General features: G+C 44.6%; 1 protein-coding gene across 1 annotated transcript; it reads right to left on the reverse strand.

The window, feature by feature from the left end:
• Positions 1-3,528: 3,528 nt before the first annotated feature.
• Positions 3,529-17,036, reverse strand: LOC116502724 (retinol dehydrogenase 5-like). The gene is made up of 5 exons (XM_032208625.1): positions 16,897-17,036; positions 8,475-8,801; positions 5,779-6,037; positions 4,836-4,999; positions 3,529-3,838 (listed from the first exon to the last, which is right to left on the reverse strand). The coding sequence occupies exons 2-5, from the start codon at positions 8,785-8,787 to the stop codon at positions 3,615-3,617; spliced, it is 960 nt and encodes a 319-aa protein (XP_032064516.1). The 5' UTR covers positions 8,788-8,801; positions 16,897-17,036; the 3' UTR covers positions 3,529-3,614.
• Positions 17,037-23,477: the final 6,441 nt, after the last annotated feature.

Here is a 23,477-nt window from a genome sequence, read left to right on the forward strand (position 1 = left end):
GGACAAAAAGGTTAGCTATCACTGGCTTAGAGAATATGCCTAGTCCAAGGTTGTCCAACCTCGGCACTTCAGGACTTGTGGACTGAGGAATTCTGGGAGTTGAAGTCCACAAGTCTTAAAGTGGCCACGGCTAGACATCCTTGGTCTAGTGAGGCCTAGCTCATGTAGGAGCTTACTCCAAACCTTGCCTATCATGCTACCCTGATTTTCTGCTCCAGCTTTAGTTTTTTGAGAGTGTAGTTCCAAACATTGTTTTCTTTCCCTGCAGGGTTGTGTGAAAAAAATAGAAGATTGGCTGCGGAAACACATCGTGATCGTGGCTGCGGTTGCGTTGGGCATTGCCTTCTTTGAGGTACAAAAGCTGCTGTTTTGTGGGAACGTGTCCTCCTCGGAACCTGTTTACCTGCATCTTTGTTTTGCTGAAGAAGCTAGTAGCCATGTTCCGGTTTGTGTTCTTGAAAAAGTGAATTTCACACCACAAAAAAGCAGACTTCCACAAACACAGTTAAAACATGACTATAGAGGTATATGGCTGTGGACGGAGTTTGCCTACAATCCTGCATTCTAACCCCTGCACTTCCATGGCTCCTACAGTGCAGCAGTCTTGATATTTCTAAATAAAACATCAGGGCTAAATAACTTTTCTCTCATTTTCCCCCCAGCTCCTGGGCATCATTTTTGCCTGTTGCCTCATGAAAGGAATCCGCAGTGGCTATGAGGTCATGTAACCGTTTCTGTTCCTGTACATCTGGCTCTTATGAGGCCCAATCACAAAGCTCTGGAATACTTTCATCACCATTTCTGGGGATACAGTTGTCCATCATGTGCCAATGGGACAGGGTTGGGCGGATGCCTCTTCTTCTGTTGCCTGTTAGGAAAAATATATGCTGCCCTCAAAGGATTCATATGTTGCCTTATCTCTCTCTCTCTCTCTTTTTTCCTCTCCCATAATGGGCAGGTTTTAAGTCCATTCCTTGCACCTCATTGCAACTCCTAGACCTTGCATTATCCTTCAGGTGAGACTTTTGTGCCACCTAGTGGACATCTGGTGATATGTTCCTAGTGCCCTTAATAGATGTGAGCCAACATCTTTAAAGACATTATTCTATCTTACAAGTCCTTTCAAGTAGACTTTCTTATGTGTTCAGCTATATTTCTCTTTTCCTTTGGAAAGGTAAACTCTTGATTCTATATAGGTTATAATGAGAAGGAAAATTGTCAGGGCTAATATTTTTAGTCAGTAATTCACTATTTGGAAAATAAAAGATATTATTTCACCCACATGTTGTGACTTATTTGTATGGTGCAGAGGTGGGTTGTTCCCGGTTTGGCCTGGATCGGGTGAAGCAGTAGTGGCGACAGCGGGAGGCTCCACCCGGACGCTTCTGCGTATGCACAGAAGCATTGTGTGTGCACGCACAAGCAAAGCAGTAGTAAAAAAAATGGAAACCCACCACAGGTATGGTGCCTTTTCTCCATTGACCATTTTTTGGCTTTGCTTCATCCTCTGACTCTCTTAGAAAAGAGTTGATGGTTGGTAGACCATGGCTTCTTTATATAATACCGGAATAACGTAGGATATAATCAGTTGTAAACAACTCCTGCAGTGCTCCAGAAATGTAGGAGATCTTACTTAACATTGAATTATGGGATGTGTTTGGATCCGGGGGGGGGGGGGTTGTCTGGTTGTGGATGTATGTATTTTTACCCTTTACACATAGTCCTTGACTTAACAGCCATTGGTTTAGTGTCTGTTAGAAGTTACAGTGGCACTGAAAAAAGTTACAATTGGTCCTCACACTTTGCAACCATCACAGTACCCCCACAGTCACATGGTTGAAATTTGGGTGCTTGGCAACTGGCACGTATTAATGGTGGTTGTAGCATCCCAGGCACATGGGATCGCCATTTGCCAGTTAACGGAGCAGTTAACGGAGGAAGTCAGTTTTGTTTAACAACCGTGGCAAAAAAGGTCATACATTCACTTAACCACCACCTTGCTTAGCAATGGAAACTCTGGTCCCAATTGTGGTTGTAAGTTGAGGACTGCCTGTATTGAGAACTCTGAATTGCATTCCTTTTATTCTTCTCCTTCCTCTGTTTGGCTTTCAACAGGACTTTAGTTCTTGGTCATTATTAAACCACTTCCTGCCTGGGCTTTTTAGGACAATCACAGCCATGTTTCTAGATTAGCACCATGAAAGAAGGCTCATCAATCTCAGTTGGCTCTAAAAGTTATCCTTTCTCAGTGATGCTAATGCCATATTAAATTTCAATGTAAGTAATAGATTATGTTTATCAAATTAATCTGGTTATACAAGGAACTTCCCATGGTGCCCAAATCATCCTCTGATAGCCATTGTGGAGAATTGCAAGTTCTATCTTTTTTCCTCTTGCCTCTATCTCCAATCATCGGAAGCAATCTGCTATCAGTATTTCTGTGTACCTGGTTGCCCTTTCTTAACAGTTGCTGCTAAGTAGGAGTACATTTGTGCTAGATTTGCTAGCATTTTTGAAAAATCAGGTTAATATAGACACACCTTTAACACAGCTGCCTAGCTAAAAATAGAATTCTAACTTTAAAACTATTTTTGTCTGAAGTGGAGTCAAAGAAAGGCTGTTGGGTCATCCTTTGGGCTCAGTGAAAAAATTGAGAGATTTTTGGTTGAATGTAACCCAAGCTGCCATATTGAATCCTAATGAATTTCCATCATCCATTATCCATCAGGATTGAAACTGGGAAAGCATGAGAACTCTGGGGAAATGGTTTTGTCCTAAACATCCGTTTATGTCTTCACTTCGCCATACATTCACCTAATGAACCTTTGGTATCTATTCCTCCTCTAAATAGACGACTTGGACATGTATACAAAAAGGTAGCAAAGGTTTTCAGATTATGGTCTGGAGATCATCTTTGAGCTCTCTTGGATATTGGGGTGTTCTACAACAAACAAATCCAATAGAGATTCCTACTCATAGCTTTAACATTCCCCACAGAATGTATGGATGCATGAAAGTTGGACTGTTGAGCAATCTACAATCTACCACAACAGTTAGCAGCTCGAGGTCTTTTGGAGTACTTCCTGCAAGGTCTCCCCAAGTTCTGCCTCTGAAAGTCTGCAACAGTGGTGTGATTTGGTGATTGGAGTTAAGACAATGAACTGTGAAGTGTTTTGCCATTTGGAATACTGATTTTACTTTAACCTTTTCCCCCAATGCTGCAATTAAGATTCAATATTGCCCTTTCCTGTACTGTCATGTGTACCTCAAAGTCTCACTAAAAAAGCTTATGCTTGAAAAAATATATGGTACCCACTTTTTGTCAGGTGCTTTTATGTTGGCACTGATTACTCAATTCATTTGCCCAACGTTTCCCTTCAGCATCCAAATATCCCTGTTCCTTATGATTCCTCAGCATCTGGATAGTAAGTAGCAAGTAGTACATTAGTACATTAGTAGTACATTAAGATATGGAAATGTTTCCATACCGTCCTGTGAAACCAGAGCTGGCGAGACAACAGCTTTCTTTGAATAATCCTTTTATTTCTCATTAGCTTTCAAGGAGTATATCTGCCAACATTTAGGCCTCAAGCTTGATCATGAGGGAGCAGCTTTTAGTGCATCCGCTGAGCTGGCTTTGGTAAGATGAGAGCCAGGGAAATATCCACCAAAAAGGAAGGTAGATAAGAGATTGGCAGCCACAGAAACTTAGCATCCCATCCTGCACTGTAACGAGAGCGGGGGTGCTTAGCTTGAAGGGCGTGCTCCATGCAGTTTGTCACTTTGCTGAGATCAGAATCGCAGATGATGTTCATGATGAACTTTTGGACTTTCAAGTCTACAGAGAGATGGACATAATCAGAAATTAAACTTTCTGCCTGATACTTAACCTTATCCTGATAAGTGGTTACTGTTACTGTTTTAGGATGTCTTTTGTCTTAATGTAAGATGCCGACTCCTCTGCTTGTTAGCTGGTCCCATCAAGCTAACACTTGACTTCTCCTAGACCTAAATTAACTGTCTTCAATCAGATGATCTTTAGTCTGAAGACAACTGATTAAGGGCAGATGTTTATACTCCCAACAGTATAAATTGATGGGAGTTCAATTCTTCTGATGGGCATCATGTTAAGAAAAACTGTTCTCCATTCTGAATTTAACTAGCAAACTGCAAAATTTGACTGAAATCACTGCTGGGATGTAAGGCTTATCTGCACAATTCTTTCGATGGTGTTAGAACAGGTAGAAAATTGCATATGCAGATACAAAGGTCTACTAACACTTGCCGTGCCGAAAAGCCGTGGTGTCCCAGTGGCTAGAATGCAGTACTGCAGGCTAACTCACTGCTCACTCCAGGAGTTCAATCCTGACCAGCTCTCAAGGTTGACTCATCCTTCCAAGATCGGTAGAATGAGAACCCAGATTGTTGGGGGCAATATGCTGCCACTGTAAATGGCTTAGAGAGGGCTGTAAAGCACTCAAGTGGTATGTAAATCTAAGTGATGTTGCTATGCACCTACTGAAATTTGGGAACCAAATACTAAATTTTGAAAGCTTTATTTAAAACGCAAAAGTAAGGATGCAAATGGGAGCAAGGCCTACTCAAAGGTTGTTTTTTCCCCTTTCTTCAGAATGATTTCAGTCACTTTTTGGCAGGTTTTAGTATTTTGAGAATGGAGATGGGAACAATAACTATCCTTAAACCCTGCAATACGGCTATGGCCACGGTGCATTTGTTTGGAAGGGTTTTTTTTTTTTTTTTACAGAAAATGGCTTCAAATGGGAGTAGTTTACCTCCCTGCTTCTACCTGTATTCTAGAATGCATCAGTACTCACAATTGCGAAAGAAACCTTCACCGTAGCTCTGCTGGGTTTCCGGAGTCATTCGGTCCCAGTAGTGCGTCAAAGCGGCCTCTATCGTTTCAAGATTAGTCATGGCTGTTTTGAAAAAGCCTGGCTCTACAATGGAGACTTTTACCCCAAAATGATACATGTCCCTCCTGGGGGGGGGGAAAAAAACACCAAAATATTGTGAAAGGTTGAATTATATTCTTTATACTAATATGTAAAGCTTCCATAATATTCCTTCAGTCCCCAATAATGGTGTAGTCGGTTGTTGCCACAAGGATTATGTATGATCAACATGCTTATTTCGTGATACCTTTATCTCTCAAGAAACAATGGGCACCATAAAATCTTTGAAAATGGGAAAACAGCCCAGTCTGAATGGTTATCATGGGGGTTGGCATCAGGGGTGGGTTTCTGCCAGTTTTACTACCGGTTTGCAACCTGCCCGCAACACGTGCTGTGTGCACGCGTGCTGTTCAATGTAAATTGTTCTTTGCACATGTGTAGAACAATTTACAGTGAGCTGCCCATGTGCAGTCACTAAAAATCAAAATAGTGGCAACCCAGCAGTGGCAAAGGAACCAGTTTGGGGGTGCGGCAGGCCTGGGTTGCAGAACTGGTAGCGGTTCTGAATTCCACTATGGGGCTGAGCTGGGAGCAACCCACCTCTGGTTAGCATAAGACATCCGTTTTAATAACAATAATTGTTACACTAAGAGCAGGCAATAGGGCAGTATTTCTCAACCTTGGCAACTTGAAGATGTCTGGACTTCAACTCCTAGAATTCCCCAGCCAGCAAATGCTGGCTGGGGAATTCTGGGAGTTGAAGTCCGGACATCTTCAAGTTGCCAAAGTTGAGAAACACTGCAATAGGGAGACTGCGGAAGGCTATTGTGGACCTGAGGAATGAGCGTGCATCAAGCCCACCTACCTGAGGCTGTCAGAGAAGGCCTCCACTGTGTATTTGGAAACGCAGTAGCCACCACCGTTGGCTGAAATCCGCCCCAAGACGCTGGAAACATTGACTACTCGTCCACGCGCTCGCTTGAGCAATGGCAGGAAGGCCAATGATACCTCGATCATTCCAAAAGTGTTAACAGACATGACTTTGCGGTAGTCTTCCACGGTCATCCATTCCGTGGGGCCAATAGAGCTGCCTAAACCTGCATTGTTCACCAGACCAAAGAGACCTGGGAGATGATTGAAAGAGAGAGAGGGGAAAATGAGAAAAACAATCCTGCTTATTCGCTAAACAAACTGCAGAGGGCTTCCACTTCAGCAACTGTATGGTGGTGCGGTGTTTTTCTGTTTATGCTACCACACCAGCTGTAGGAAAGCCAATTCATGTGGCCCCAGTTTGTGTTCTCTGCAGCAAGTGGTTGGGTGTAATTCATAAAAATAATCTCCCTTACCAAGATACCAGTGAGAGATCTGGATCTATCTCTGATCCCACATTCCACATTGGATCATTGGATATAAGTTGCACAATGGGTGTGCAACTAAGATGTAGGATCAGAGATACAGTAGATGAGGAATTCTGTTAATGTAACTCCTGCCCTGTTGGCTAACAGAATCACAGACTAAAATGACAACTGGAGTTGGTGCTGAAAGGTTTCAAAATCTACTCTGGTGCTGATTTGTCTGGAAGAATTCAGGAGTTTATAGTACTCATGACAGAGGTCTAACCCAACTAGGAACATGTAGTATAGGCCTTGTGTTTGTTTTGGTATTTGTTCTGAATATCTGAGATGATCTGAGAGCGAGATCACCTCACCTCATTTATTTTTTTCATTGTCTTGGATGGATTACCTTGTGATTAAGGTTGAATTAGTGGCAATGAACTAATAGTCTATCTGTAAAGATTATCGGTTCAATATTCCAAGGCAACATGGAAAGGTTTCTGACTGATTGCACTAGTATATCACAGAAGTGAGTACACCCCTTCACATTTGTAAATATTTAAGTATCTCTCTTCATGTCACAACACTGAAGAAATGCTTGGCTACAATGTAAAGTAGTGAGTATACAGCTTGTATAACAGTGTAAATGTGCTGTCCCGTCAAAATAGCGCAACACGTACTGTTATCCACGATTATGGTTAGTACATGGAATATAGAGCTTGCCAGATCCATTCTCAAGGATTTTGTTTGACCCCTTTTAAAGGTAGCTTTATACTACCTCAGTGATTAAAGAGACTGAGTTTGTCAGTTGAAAAGCTAACAGCCTGGGTTCGAAACCCAAGTGCCACATGATGGGGCGAACTCCCATCCTTGCCCCAGCTCCTGCCCACCTAGCAGCTTGAAAGCATGCAAATGTGAGTAAATAAATAGGAACCACTTCGGTGAGAAGGTAACTAGTGTTCCATAAGTCTCAGCGTATAGTCATGCTGGCCACATTACCACAGAAATGTCTTTCAACAATGCTGGCTCGCTCAGCTAAGGAACAGATGAGCTATGCTCATCTGTAAGGTCAGACACAACTTTTACCTTTATACTACAGGTATGAAAGTTTGGGCTGAAACACCAAAGCAGATTATGCGTGCCAGTGGAGGAAGATCTGACAAATCTGATAAATGTGCATCAAAACAGCATTGTTCTCCCTGAATGTTTTGTAGAGTCAACCTCATGGCTGGTTGACTAGTTTTGTTTGTAAGAGAGCTACCTTGTACTCTTCCATTTCTTCCTCCTCACAGACCTCTGGAGGACTTATTATACCATTTTCAATAAGGGATTATTATTATTTTGCAGATGAAGGCATCTTTGAGCCTATCTGGGTGTCAGCTTTGGTGTACAGTTAACACTTTTTTGTACATAATAGATTGGTTTTGATTTATGATACAGAAGGACAGTGATTGAGTCCTTGAAATGGTGCCTTCCACTGCTTGTCCTCTGGATCCTTGTCCAACTTAGCTTGTACTTTAGCCTGGAGCTTTCTAGTGACACCTGGTTAACCTCATGAATGCTTCTCTGAGGGAGGGCAGGATTCCTCCTTTTTTAAAAAAGAGGCAAATTACGAGACCAACCTTAAGAAGTGTGCCGTGAATTTCTCAGAGATGGGCAATTACAACAAGGTGCTCTCCTCCCACAGTTGGGTAAGGTAAGAGAATGGTGACTTTTCAGGATGAGCCAAACCTGACCCAATTAGACTCCGGGCAGGCTATGAGGCTGAGACTGCTTTGATTGGTCTGCTGGAAAAACCTTATTTTGTTGGCATGCCCAGGGAAGGTATGGTGAACTAATGGTAGCAGTTTGGGAGATTTTCAAGAGGTTGACTCAGCCTTCCATCCTTCAGAAGTGGGTAAAATGACCCAGATTGTTGGGGGCAATATGCTGACTCTGTAAAAACTGCTTAGAGAGAGCTGTAAAACACTGTAAAGTGATATATAAGTCTAAGTGCTATTGCAATTTATGAAAACAGATCCTGTGACCACAACAGAAATGAAGAAACTGGTGAATTCTGAGAATTGAAGTCCACATGTCTTTAAGTTGCCAAGGTTGAGAAACCTTGACTTATAAGAATAGTGTGTTGATTATTTACATAGGGAAGGAGCTCAAACAGCTAATTCTATTCCTAGTTTCCCACATACTCTCCTGTCTTCTCTTTGATCCCTGATGGGGCGAAACTCACCTTTTCGACCCACTTCAGCTTTCACCCATTCCACTGCTTTGGAGATGCTTTCGGAGCTGGTGACGTCAATCAGTGTGGTGCGCAGGTTCGACGAGCTGGTGCGGTCCAAGTTATCGGCTCCTTTCTGAGTCAAGCAGCCTGCCAGCACGTGGAAACCCTTTTTGTCAAGCTTCTTGGCTAGCATGTTCCCAAAACCCGTGTCACAACCCGTGATGAAAACATATTTGTCTTTGAAGTTGCTCAAAATCTTCTGGTCGCGGAAGAACCAGACTACAGCCCAAACCACACTGATGAGTAGAATGTAGCACCACATGGTAGGCTGAAGGCCTGCGGAGATGGGAAAGGATTGGCAAAAGTAGAATGGGACCCCAGTATTCCCATTTTTGTCCTCTTCCGAATGTCCAAATGGTACTTATCTAACTCAATCCACACATGCCATATTTTTTTTCAGGGAGAAGCAATCTGAGGTTTTCCATTTATTTAGGATCATGACTTCCATCAGTCGTAGCCAATACAAGGCACCCAATGTCTATGGAGATTCTCAGTCATCCAGGTCATGGTTGTCCCAAAGGAGCTTTTCCAAAGACAACTGGACTTTCTTGGGCTTTTTTCTTCAAAAATGTTTCCCTTCTCACCCAGAAAGCTTCTTCACTGAAAAAAACTTCCTGGTTGCAGGGGTGAAATCCAGCAGGTTCTGACAGGTTCTGAAGAATCGGTAGTGGAAATTTGAGTAGTTCAGAGAACCGGGAAATACCACCTCTGGCTAGTCCCAGAGTGTGGAGGGAATGGATATTTTGCAGAATCCTTCCCTTGCCACACCCACCAATCCACGGCCACAGAACCAATAGTAAAAAAAAAAAAAAAGAATTTCACCACTGCTTGGATGGGAAGCATAATGTATTCAAAGAAAAAAACACCCAGGAAAATCCAATTGCCTTTTGGGACAAGTGGCTGCTCATCAAAGGATTTGCAGTCCTACAGAGATAGGGGTCATGAGGTTGTCTGAGTCTGCATCAATCATTAGGATTTTAATTCCAGAATAATACCTTTGAGAGACATTGATCAAGCTGCTGGTATTTAAGCGGCCCTATTAATTATCTTGCTAAACATCTATGCTAATTGAAATAATGGGGAAACAGAGCTACTAGAAAACAGTTAATGAATCATCAACACAATTTGAATTTTTAGGGAGCCTTCCAAAGATGGAAGCTAGAAATTAATTTATTCTCACCTAACAGCTTTGGGTTGCAGATAAATAAAAGAAATGGACTGGATGAACCTGATCCAAATTAGCACTGCACTATGATGTGGAGTAAGGGTTCAATCTGTTGACTTGGGGACCCCAGTAAGTGTGGACTTCAAATAGGGCAAAATTGCTTAATAACTCCAGTGGGACAGTCTCTTCAATAGTTAGCATAAAATGTGTTTCTACCTGATTTAGATTTGGGACTCCATTTTAAGGTCCAAACTGCACCATTCTACAATCTAAGGCATCTAATTTGTGACACTTACATTGAGAAGTATCATTACAGAAAAACTCATTAAGTCTAATTCAGCTTCTAAGAATCTAACCTCCACCAGTGGGGCAAGACTATATGGGAGCCGTCTACGAACTCTGGAGCTTTATACTCAATCTTGTTTGTCTACAGCCACCTTATATACTACGTACTTTTGACTTGGTGGCTAAGGACATCTCCCCAGGACATAAGAAGGGAGAGGAGCAGACCATCGCTTCCTCCACTGTTTCCATATTATTATATATTATAACTGCGCAATTTTAATTAGAATGTTGAGTGTATGGGAGTTGCTTGGAATTGAATGAATGGCCCACTTTTAGTAATTGTTACCTTTGTATTTTATATGTTTTAAATTCTTACGTGGGATTTGTTAGAGTGGATAAATGAGAATGCTTGACTCGGAGGACCTGCTGGGGAAGGCGGGAGGAACTGGGGTGGTTGGGGGGACCATGGACATGGGAGTGGGTCGGAGCATAGCGGTCGTGACAGGGAGAGGCAGATACGGCGGGGACCTTAGGGCTGGCCATTACCGGGGAAGGAGGGTTCGCTACATTACAGAGATCCCTCCTTCCGGCCCTAGGAGTCCCACTCCAAGACCAGATGGCGCGAGTAGTCAGGACCCTGGTCTCAGGCTGTTGTCGCTAAATGCCAGGTCTGTTGTTCACAAAGCTCCCCTCGTCCGGGACTTAATTGTTGACGAGAGGGCAGACCTGGCATGTATTACTGAAACCTGGCTGGGCACAGAAGGAGGAGTCCCCCTTGTAGAGATGTGCCCAGAGGGATTTCAGGTGCTTCATCAGCCGAGAGCCCAGGGAAGGGGTGGCGGTGTGGCTATTGTAATCCGGGAGTCTCTGTTACCTCGTAGGGTCCCTGCTCCGGAGCTTGTCGGGTGTGAGTCTCTGCTGATAAAGTTGGACCTCAAGGGTCAAGTGGGTTTGCTGCTAACGTACCTGCCTCCCAACTGCGTTGCAGCATCCCTCCCCTCGCTCCTCGAGTCAGTAGCCGAGCTGGCAGTTGAGTTCCCCAGGCTTATAGTTCTGGGGGATTTCAACTTGCCATCGCTCGGTGAACGCTCTGAAGGGGCGCAGGAGTTCATGGCTTCCATGACAGCCATGGGCTTGACCCAAGTAATTCGGGGCCCAACCCATGCAGCGGGTCACATGCTCGACCTCGTATTTCTCTCGGAGCAGTGGATGTGTGATCTTGGTCTGAGGGGTAATGAGATCATACCCCTGTCGTGGTCAGACCATTGCCTACTGAGGCTTGACTTCCGGAGGCCAAACCCCCACCGTAGGGAGGAGGAACCGACCAGGTGGTTCCGCCCCAGGCGACTTATGGACCCTTTGAGGTTCCAGACGGAGCTTGGGGTTATTCCTGATACCCTCGCCCACAGTTCGGCGGAGACTCTGGCTGCCGCCTGGTACTCGGCGGCGTCGGAGTCTCTCGACCGGATTGCGCCACTACGGCCCCTCCGGGTCAGTGGATCCCGGAGAGTTCCCTGGTTTACCGAGGAACTCCGGGAGAAGAAACGCCGGAGGAGATGCCTAGAGCACCAGTGGAGGTCCGATAGGTCCGAGGCAAACCGAGCACTCTTAACTACCTGCACCAAGGACTATGTCCGAGCATTAAGAACTGCAAAAAGATCATATATTTCTTCCTTGGTTGCGTCCGCCGAGTCTCGCCCAGCCGCCCTGTTCAGGATAACCCGCTCCCTCCTTAATAGGAGGGATGCGGGAGACTCCTTGCAGGGTAGGGCTGAGGATTATGCTCAATTCTTGGCGGACAAAGTAGCTCGGTTTCGATCGGACTTGGACTCCACCGCAGTAGATCCAGCTGAGACACAGGAAGATCATTTGCCACATCAGTTCTGGGTTGAGTTCCAGGAAGTTGCCTCTGGGGATGTGGACAAGGCCATCCGAGCTGTAAGTGCCTCCACTTGTATTCTGGACCCGTGTCCCTCCTGGCTGGTGGCCAACAGCAGGGAGGTGACACATGGCTGGATCCAGGCGGTTATCACCGCCTCCCTTCGGGAGGGGCACTTCCCCGCCGCGCTCAAAACGGCGGTGGTGAGACCCCTCCTAAAGAAACCATCGTTAGATCCAGCCATCTTAAACAACTTTCGTCCTGTCTCCAACCTTCCCTTTATCGGGAAGGTTGTTGAGAAGGTGGTGGCCTTTCAGCTTCGACGGGCCTTGGAGGAAGCCAGTTATCTTGACCCCTTCCAGTCCGGCTTCAGACCTGGTTACAGCACAGAAACCGCTTTGGTCGCATTGACCGATGATCTCTGGAGGGCCAGAGATGGAGGCTATGCGTCCATCCTGGTTCTCCTTGACCTCTCAGCGGCTTTCGATACCATCGACCATGGTATCCTTCTGCGACGACTGCGGGAGGTGGGAGTGGGAGGCACTGTTTTGCGGTGGTTCTCCTCCTACCTCTCGGACAGGTCGCAGTCGGTGTTAGTAGGGGGGCAGAGATCGTCCCTGAGGCCCCTAACATGTGGAGTACCTCAGGGTTCGGTCCTATCCCCCCTACTATTTAACATATACATGAAACCGCTGGGCGAGATCATTCGGAGGCACGGGATAAAATACCATCAATATGCGGACGATACGCAATTGTATCTGTCCGCCCCGTGCCAACTCAATGAAGCGGTGGACGTGATGAACCGGGGTCTGGAGGCCGTTAAGAACTGGATGAGTGCTAACAAACTGGTGCTCAACCCGGATAAGACCGAGTGGCTGTTGTGTTTCCCCCCCAATAATTTGGCTAATACACCAACGCTTAGGCTGGGGGGTCAAATTTTATACCCCTCAGATAGGGTCCGCAACTTAGGAGTCCTCCTGGATCCACAGCTGACTTTTGACCACCAGCTGTCAGCTGTGACCAGGGGGGCATTTGCCCAGGTTCGCCTGGTCCGCCAGTTGCGGCCCTACCTAGATCGGGGGGCCCTCACAACAGTCACTCGAGCCCTTGTGATCTCTAGACTGGAATACTGCAATGGGCTCTACATGGGGTTGCCCCTGAAGTGCATCCGGCGACTACAGCTAGTCCAAAATGCAGCCGCGCGAGTGATAGTGGGCGCACCTCGGTTCGCCCACGTTACACCTGTCCTCCGCGAGCTGCACTGGCTGCCTGTTGGTCTCCGGGTGCGCTTCAGGATAATGATGACCATCTTTAAAGCACTCCATGGTAGTGGATCTGGGTACTTGAGAGACCGCCTTCTGCCGATTACCTCCCTAAATCGACCAATCAGATCGCACAGACTGGGCCTCCTCCGAATCCCATCTGCCAGTCAATGTCGACTGGCGACCACACGGAGGAGAGCCTTTTCTGTTGCTGCCCCGACCCTATGGAACGAGCTCCCCATGGAGATCCGCACCCTCACCACGATCCAGACCTTCCGCGCAGCCCTCAAGATCTGGCTCTCCCAGCAGGCCTGGGGATAGGCTTCTAATTACCCGCCCGAGTGTTTGATTGCTGAATGAAAGTTGTGTCTTATTATTTTTCTTTTGTTCACAAAGTGTTTGTTTTGACCTTGCACTTCCCCTCCCCTGTGGTTGTAAGCCGCCCTGAGTCCCCTCAGGGAAAAGGGCGGCATATAAATCCCAATAAAACCATAAAACCATAATCTGATATCCAGTTTTCTCTTGAAGGGAAGATTCAGCTATGGGTAGTCAAATAGGTAAAGGTTCCCCTTGCACATATATGCTAGTCATTCTGGACTCTAGAGGGCAGGTCATGTGGCCGGTATGACTAAATGCCAAAGGGACAGGGAATGCTGTTATCTTCCCACCAAAGGTGGTCCCTATTTTTCTAGGTGGCGCAGTGGTTAAATGCAGCACTGCAGGCTACTGCTAGATCAGCAGGTCAGCGGTTCAAATCTCACCGGCTCAGGGTTGACTCAGCCTTCCATCCTTCCGAGGTGGGTAAAATGAGGACCCAGATTGTTGGGGGCAATATGCTGACTCTCTGTAAACCGCTTAGAGAGGCCTGAAAGGCCTATGAAGCGGTATATAAGTCTACTGCTATTGCTATTGCTATTGCTACTTGCATTTTTTACATGCTTTTGAACTGCTAGGTTAGCAGAAGCTGGGACAAGTAACAGAGGCTCACTCTGTTATGCAGCGCTAGGGATTTGAACCGCCGAACTGCCAACCTTTCTGATTGACAAGCTCAGAGACTTAGCCACTGAGCCACTATGTCCCATTGTCCCATAGTCGAATAGTAGAGGATAAACCCCCTCCTCCAGAATTCCAGTTTAAACTATTGAATAGGTTTAATAGGTCAGTTTTGTAACTGTCTTTGGTCCCGGTTAACGTGTACCCAGTTCTATGCTTCATTCAAGCAAAGCTCGGGAGGAGATTAAAGGATTAAACTGACATTTACACAACTTGCATAAGGTACAGTTTGGATGGTTTCTCTTACCCTGGAGTGGATCACAACCCTAGAGCCTCCCATTCACATTAAGATGAGGATAATTCTGCAAGAATATGTCTCACACCTCTTGTGGTCATCCCCATGCCTGATCTTCATCAGCTAATGACTTTACTTGAATGCACCTTACCATGATTTTTTTTTTTGCACATGTTTGTCAGTAATTGTATTTATATAAAACAACAGAATATGGAGGTTGGAAACATATTGTGGAAACTCAGCCACTTTCTTATAAAGTTTTGTGAAGCAGGACATCACAAAGCAGCATGTTTGTGCTATAGCATATTACATCAATTGCATCTTAGTAATAGCAGTGTAGCATTTTGCATGCTGTGTGAACCCAGTCCACCTGGTTAGGGTTTAATCATGTCAGGTGCAATTCAATACAATGTAGTTCAAAAAAATGTAGCTACTAGTTAGAGAATGACACTGACACCAACACATGCATACAAGGCTACAGATGTCAAGGAATTGTGCATTCAAATCCAGTCCAATTATTGTGGCACCTGAATTTCTTCCCTATCCTAGGACAGTTTAAATGCAAGAAAAATAACAAAGAAGGATTTAATGCCCCAATTCTATTTCCTGTGACAATTTCCTTATTCTGCCAGATTGGACTAGCCTTGACTTCACTTGGCGTAGAAATAAAGTTATAATTTTCCATCAGTGCTTCAGAGGAAAGATGACTAAGGTAAAGGTAAAGGTAAAGATTCCCATCACACATATGTGCTAGTTGTTCCTGACTCTAGGGGGTGGTGCTCATCTCTATTTCAAAGACAAAAAGCCAGCTCTGTCTGGCGACATCTCTGTGGTCATGTGGCCGGCATGACTAAACGCTGAAGGCGCACAAAAGGCTGTTACCTTCCCACCAAAGGTGGTCCCTGTTTTTCTACTTGCATTTTTACATGCTTTCAAACTGCTAGGTTAGCAGAAGCTGGGACAATTAATGGGAGCTCACTCCGTTATGTGGCGCTAGGGATTCAAATTGCCGAACTGCCGACATTTCTGATTAACTAGCTCAGCGTCTTAGCCACTGAGCCACCACATCCCATTTAGAAAGATGACCAGTGATATCCAAAAGATGGATGTGAGATGCAGAAATGGCTTTTTGCTTGAGTATAAAAAGATAAAGTCTAACTCTGGCGGCATTTGTTACTTCACCACAAAGCAGTGTCTCCTGTTCTTCAATCAGCTACATTTCTTCTCTGCTACTACAATTAATTTTCATGTTCTTTTTGCACTCTTTAGAGCAGGAGGTCCCAACCGGGGGAGCAAGATGATATTCCAGTGAGTGCGAAAACTTGGGTTTAGAAGTTTCAAAATTATAGTGTATATGTATAATTATATGCATATAATCATGTGTTTTTTTAAGGGGTGCGAGAATATATCAGAAGCATTCTAGGGGTGTGGGGTATAGAAAAGGTTGGGACCCCTTGCTTTAGAGGATCATGAAGATAATTCCTTCCTTCAATGAAACAGATAGTATAACCACCACTGATTTTGATTTGCTAGTTCTTTATTGGCACGGGTAAATACCCATTCATGATTGGTATCTCTCATTTGAGATCTCCATCTTTCAGCAATCACTGTGCTTTTTTTTTTAAACTTGTAAACTGTCTAGAGTCACTCAGGCGAAATGAGTGGTTTAAAAATTTAATAAATACATTCTAGAAAATGTAGAGGTTACGGTAGTTGAAATAGGTATGTATATTTTCTCCACGCCATTCCTGGACTATTCCAGGTATGTTACAGTGTCAATCTACCCTCATAGGTTAATGCATTCAATCAACAGTTCTCTTTGTATTTTAGGATTGTTACCCAAAACTCAAAAACAATACAAGAAAGGAAAAAATGATTGGCAGAATGAGCTCTGTCCATTAATGGAGAACATAACAAAACGATTACTCTTTAAGAGGCTCAAGAAATGTTGCATTTTTCCTATAATCCACTGTTTTCCTTTTATCAGACTATAAACTGGAATGCTAATAGCTCTCCTCAAGCGAACTGAATTAGAGATTTACATTCTGTAAATCAGGCACAAAGCAAAAAGATATAAGGTCCAGTTAAAGACATACAGTAGCAGAAACAAAGACTACATCCTATTTTAAAGTAGAAATTCTCTTTGTTTTCCCGCACTAATTGCCCCCTTTCCTTCTGAAGTTTGAACCTGGGATTCCGATTTTGTGTCTCTGTTTTCATCTAACACAGCTAGGCTTTTGAATCCTGAAATAGTTCCTATCTACAGAGCAAAATGGGAAGTTTTTTTTTTTTAGGCCAGGTCTTTCCCCCCCCTCCCCAGTTTACCCAGTTTTGGTTATACTGGCTGAATTTCCTGCCTATAACATCCTACCCTTCCTAAGCTTGCAATCTTGCAAGATGGAAAATATAAGGAGTCCATTAGAAAATCCCTGGGATTGGACACTGAGCAACATCAATTCACCTCCCCGCCCCCTATTGTTCCTCCTCCTTACCTTTTCCGAAGATAAGCTTAGGGAGATAACTTGAGCAAACTGCGCGCTCAAAGCCACAGCAAGTCCCTACTCTGTTTAAGAGCCTTTAGCCTTTAGTAGGTAACAGTTCTGCTCCTTGTCAAAGTCCACCAGGGGCAGAAGCAGAGCCCTTCCCAATCAGGACTTCTGGTGGAGGATGCCAAGGGCAACGATTCAGCCCAGTATTAACTCTTGCCGTTGCTGCTAAGAGTCAGAAATATCCAGTCTTTCTCCAAGGGTGCAAATTCTATTGTAGTCTCTCTTGTGAAAGTGAAGGTGGAGAATGAAGAGGGGGAAAAACAGGACCAAGCATGTGTGAAGAAATGGGTTGAAGAAATGAATGTGTAGTCCGAGTTCCTGGACAATGAAGCAGGCCAGAATTGCAGTCAAAGGTAGTCAATACTGAAGCAATCATGACAGAATGTGGCTCACTTGTTTATAATCCCAGGAGTGCAAAGTTAGTGTATGTTCTGTTTTGGAATTTCACAATAAGGTAGGTAGATGTAACTGAGAGACCGCCTCTTACCCCAAGAAAGCTTCATGGTTAAGACACACACACACACACACACACACACACACACACCAACACACACACCCCAACACACACAAACAGAGCTGCTTTATCATATTCTCTTCCTATCCAGAGCTGGCAGGAAGTCATGCTGATTTAAATCTTGTTGCCTCTGCAAGCTTGCCCTTTATACACTTCGAATGGATCCATCTTACTCTAAGGGTAGACTAAGGGTTCAAGAGTCTGGTACAGTGGTGGGATTCAGCCAGTTCGCACCTATTCGGGAGAACTGGTTGTTAACTTTCCAAGCAGTTCGGAGAACCAGTTGTTGGAAGAAATCTCATTTTGTTTTTTTCCACTTTACAGGGTTAATCCTGTAAGGAAGGCAGGAAGGAAACATTCTGGTGTTGTTTCTAGCCTAATCTTTATTGGCCTGCTTACAGAAACTGCCTTTCCGGTTAACCCTTATTACATTGAAACAGCTAAGGCAAAGCACCCATCGACTTGAGGAATGTTGAGTTGGCCACGACTACATGGTCACATGACCACAGAGCCATGCCTACCCAGCTGGTCATTGGGGCAGAGAACCGGTTGTTAAATTATTTGATTCCCACCACTGGTCTGGTAGCACCTGAGGTTGACCAATAGACCTTTTGATCACTAGGGGGCAGCATAGAATTAGGTTTTTATTTGTATTTTGACTGTCATCAAGTGGTCCTCTGTATTTGTGCAACCACTGGATAAATAACATTAAAGAACGGGTCTTGGAGAAGGAGGATAAGCTGCAGAAATCAGAATGGGCACTGTAAGAACATCATCCGAGATGAGAAATTGAGGAGCTATTGGTCTCAGGAGCAGTAACTACTAGGAAAGGAATTATCTCCTGGGCAGACTACATTGTACAAGAGACACCATATTTTTCAGACTATAAGACGCTCTGGACTATAAGACACACCTAGCTTTTGGGGAGGAAAACAAGGGAAAAAAACTGCCTCTGCCTCCCAGCAATTTACCTCCTTGCAGCAAACAGCAAACAGTCTGGGCAACTTCAGCACAGCCTGATTTAGCACGAGCAGTTGATTGGTGGTTGGATCGGTCTCCCAGAATACCCCCAATCAGCTGTTCCAAGCTGCAGGGATCGCCACCACCCATTGTCGCCGCCACTTTTCACCACCTCCACGTGCCCCATTTTCAGCCTCCGCGTGCCCCATTTTTGGCCTCCATGCGTCCTGTTTGCGGCTTGTTCCAGGTGGTGGGGATCGCCACTGCCCCCTATTCCTGATGCCTGGAATGGGCTGAAAATGGAGCGTGCAAAGGCCAAAAATGGAAGGCACAGAGGCCGAAAATGTGTGCAGAGGTGGCGATGGGTGGTGACAGTGGCAATGGCCATCCCTGCAGCTTGGAACAGCTGATAGGTGGTATTCCGGGAGGCTGATCCAACTGCCAATCAGCGTGCTAAATCCGGCTGTGCTGAAGCTCACCAGGCTGTTTGCTGTTTGCTGCAAGGAGGCAAATTGCTGGGAAGCAGAGGCCAAAGGGGGGGCTGGTGGGTGGGCAGGGTTTTGGCAACATTTGCTCTGTAATACACACAGACATTTCCACCTTGGGGTGGGGGGGGAAGTGATGCGAAAATATGGGAATTCTTTTGAGTACACTTCTAAGTAAGCAGAGATGGGCTAATCAATTTCACATTCTGTGTTAACCAGCCTATCTTAAAAAAATGTGTCTGTAAAAGTTGGGATGCTGGTGTTCCTCAGGGGCAAAAGGGTGTAGAAGGGTAGAAATCATATGAGAATGGGTGATTCGACAGGAATCTGGCTGTACCAAGTAGAGTCACAATTTTGCCAACAGAACATATCATTTCATGCCCCCTTTCCGATGTGCATCTCTACTTTGTTCTCTACATGTATTCTCTACTTTGCTTGGATGCCGCATCTGGAGGTGAGATAACATGGAAAAAAACCACTTTCAGAGTGAAACACACACACACACACACACACACAATTCTCAGGCATATTTCAGCAGGAACCATTCAACTATTTTAGAATGATTTGGGAATTCACTTCTTGTCTTAGTGCCATTATAAGCCCTCTTTCTGAGAGCTCATCAGATATACAGCTCTAAATAGATGGAAGTTAATTCAGGGTTATAGCAGTAGACTTATATACCGCTTCATAGGCCTTTCAGGCCTCTCTAAGCGGTTTACAGAGAGTCAGCATATTGCCCCCAACAATCTGGGTCCTCATTTTACCCACCTCGGAAGGATGGAAGGCTGAGTCAACCCTGAGCCGGTGAGATTTGAACCGCTGACCTGCTGATCTAGCAGTAGCCTGCAGTGCTGCATTTTAACCACTGCGCCACCTTGGCTCATCACCTTATCCAAGGTGATGTCCATTTGTTCCTACCTATTTAATTTCTCCTTAGCATCTGCCCTATCCTTTTAATGACCTGGGGAAGAAAACTGAAATTTTATTCTCAGGAGGAAGGAAGCAGCAATAGCACTTAGACTTATATACCGTTTCACAGTGCTTTACAGCCCTCTCTAAGCAGTTTATAGAGTCAGCCTATTGCCCCCAACAATCTGGGTCCTCATTTTACCCACCTCGGAAGGATGGAAGGCTGAGTCAACCTTGAGCCTGGTCAGATTCGATCTGCCAAATTGCAGGTGGCCGGCAGTCAGCGGACGTAGCCTGCAGTACTGCACTCTAACCACTGCACTACCACGGCTCATACAGAATACACCAATTCTCCTCTGCTGGCTGCAAGAAGCCATTGCAAGAGGGGAGAAGGTTTCTGTACTTTCTTGAATACTCCAATATTGATATATCAGTAACTTACTCCTTGTGGAGCTGTATAGCATCACTTAAGAATCAGTATTCCAACCTGTATACAGGTAGCTGTTGATATGCAACCATTTGTTTTGTCACCGTTCAAAGTTACAACAGCACTGAAAAAAATAGTGCTTTGATGATTGTTTTTCACACTTACGACTGTTGCAGTATCCCCATGGTCTCGTGATCAAATTTCGGACACTTGGCAACTGACTCATATTTATGATGGTTACCGTGTCCCCGGGTCATGTAATCATCTTTTGAGACCTTCTGACAAGCAAAGTCAATGGAGAAACCTGATTCACTTAACAACTGTGGTAGCAAAGGTTGTAAAGCGGGGCAAAACTCAGTTAACAACTGCCTTGCTTAGCAATGAAAATTTTGAGCGGTATTATGGTTGTAAGTCAAGGATTGGCTGTAGTACATTTATAGAGTCCCACTCATTGTTGATAATGTCAAGGTTGAGAAGTAAAGAGAAATGAAATCCAGGCTTCTTACAAAAACCTACGAAGGGTTTTATGCTTTCGCAGAAGAGAACAGAAGAGAGAGAGAGAGAGAGCTTAGAAGTGAAAAAGCCCTTTGTTGCTTAGTTCAACTCATTAGAAGTCTCTAAATAAGAGGTCTCAGCTGCTGAGCTTTAGGTAAGTAAAGAAAGTGGCCATGAGTTTTCCATGTGTGAAAGCCCCTGCCTTGTTGGTAAAATAGCCTAACAAAATGGAGACTAAGGTGTCCCTTTTCTGCAAATGTATACGGTGCTATGCAAGAAAAAGTAGTATAAGATACAATTTCCCCTGACTAAAGAGGGTAGAAATGTCAGTGCGTCTTATACACCAAATATGGCTATTTTTGGCCTCCCGAAACCCCGCTCCACACATCCCATTTTTGTGGAAACGGGCCCATTTTTTTTTTTTTTTTGCAAAAACAGGGTACACAGAAGGTTTGGGCGTCCTGCAGAGTGCTCCTGGGGGCTGGGGAGAGCAAAACCAGGATGCATGGGTGGGGTGGGGTTGGGAGACCAAAACAGGCCCGTTTTTCATGAAAATGGGCCTGTTTTCACAAAAACGGGATACGCAGAAGATTTGGGAGGCCTGCAGAGTGCTCCTGGGGGCCGAAGGGGGGACAAAAACTGGATGCACGGAGGCCAAAAACATTTATTTTCTTATTTTCCTCTTCGAAATCTTGGTGCATCTTATACTCCGGTGTGTCTTATAGTCCGAAAAATATGGTATATTTAAATCCAAATAAGAATAGGTAGTGAGATGTGCCTGCTTTAATCCTGTTACTGACGCATAGCCAGTTTGGCCTAGTGAGTTCAAGTCCCGCTTTAGCCACGAAAGCCAGCTGGGTGACTTTGGGCCAGTCACTCACTCTCAGCCCAACTCACTACACAGAGGGTTTGTTGGGGTGGGGGAAATAGGAGGAGGAAGGAACATTGTGTGGCTTAATCACTCTTATAAAAATATTAAAAGATGGGATATAAATAAACTTATGATTGAAATGCCCACATATTTCAGGTTATCCAATTTAGAGAATCAGCAGAGAAAGAGGAAAAAAGGTAGACAACTCAGCAGTCAAAGGAGCCGAGGTGGCGCAGTGGTTAGAGTGCTGTACTGCAGCCACTTCAGCTGACTGTTATCTGCAGTTCAGCTGTTCAAATCTCACTGGCTCAGGGTTGACTCAGCCTTCCATCCTTCCAAGGTGGGTAAAATGAGGACCCAGACTGTGGAGGCGATATGCTGACTCTGTAAACCGCTTAGAAAGGGCTGAAAGCCCTATGAAGCGGTATATAAGTCTAACTGCTATTGCTATTGCTATAATTCCAACTGGATTTGTCTCCTCCTCAACAATCATTCAGCCACCTTTTCCTGAGATAGAGCTGAACAAGCGATAAAGTTCCCTGTACATGAAGAATTGGTATCCAAGTATGTCTTTTCCCGCCTTGTACATTCTTTTTTGGTTTAACTGCCATGTTTGTTTTTTAAAAGATTATAAATATAACATTAGGGACTTTTTATTGATTTAGAAGTTGCACTGGGAGTCTTTCTAGCTGGGATGTGGGCGTAAGTGCTTTTTTTTTTTTTAATCACCTTAAGTTTCTTGCTTGGAACTATAATCTAAACAAAAATGAACACAATCCCTTGCCACTCTCCAGCTACAAAAAAAGGGAGGCCATGGGAGTCCCCACAGTTTAGATGCCTCCATATGTTCCAACTGTTTTCCACCTATCCCTCAATGAATTAAGGAATACAGAAGGAAATGAGAATAAATAGCCTCGGGAAAATCCTAATTAATTTTCTGCCCTCAGGGCTCATTTACAATTAATTTATGACTAGTTTGGCCTAGTGCAGTGGTTCCCAAACTTGGCAACTTTAAGACTTGTGGACTTCAACTCCCAGAATTCTCCAGCCAGCTGGCTGCAGAATTCTGGGAGTTGAAGTCCACAAGTCTTAAAGTTGCCAAGTTTGGGAACCACTGGCCTAGTGGTTATGGCCCCAGGCCAGAAAGCAGGAGATGGTGAGTTCTAGTCTTGATTCAGCCATGAAAGCTGGCTGGATGAGCTTTGACGAGTCACTCTCTCTCTCTCTCAGCCCAACTCCTCGTAGGCTTCTTGTTGTGAGGATAATAAGAGAAGGAAGGTGTGTTAAATATGTTCACCGCCTCGAGTTATTTGCAAAAATCATCAGGCAGGACACAAACAAAGTTAAGAGAAGGCATATTGGGAGCTTAAGCCCAGCAGTCGAAATCAAATGTGAACCTATAATCGAAAAGGATTTCTACCTCATCTTTGCGGTAGAAACCAAGAATCTATTTTCCACTGCTTCTTTAAGAACGACCAATGGACATAGTCCTTGACTTACAACAGTCCAATTAGTGACCATTCAAAGTTGCAACGGCACTGAAAAAAGGAGACTTATGACCATTTTTCCCACTTATATCTGCCGCAGCACCCTCATGGTCATCTGATCAAAATTCGGATGCTTGGCAACTGATTCATATTTATAATGGTTGCAGTATTCCGAGTTCATAGGATCACCTTTTTGACCTTCTGACAAAGTCAATGGGGAAGCCATTCATTTAACAATGAATCTGATACTAACTTAGCAACTGCGGGGATTCACTTAACAATTCTGGCAAGACGTAAAATGGGGCAAAACTCACCTAACAATAGAGATCTTGGGCTCAGTTGTGGTCATAAGTTGAGGACTACCTGTACAGTCTGG

This window comes from Thamnophis elegans, chromosome 2 (assembly GCF_009769535.1).
Source record: "Thamnophis elegans isolate rThaEle1 chromosome 2, rThaEle1.pri, whole genome shotgun sequence".
NCBI classification, from domain to species: Eukaryota; Metazoa; Chordata; class Lepidosauria; order Squamata; family Colubridae; genus Thamnophis; species Thamnophis elegans.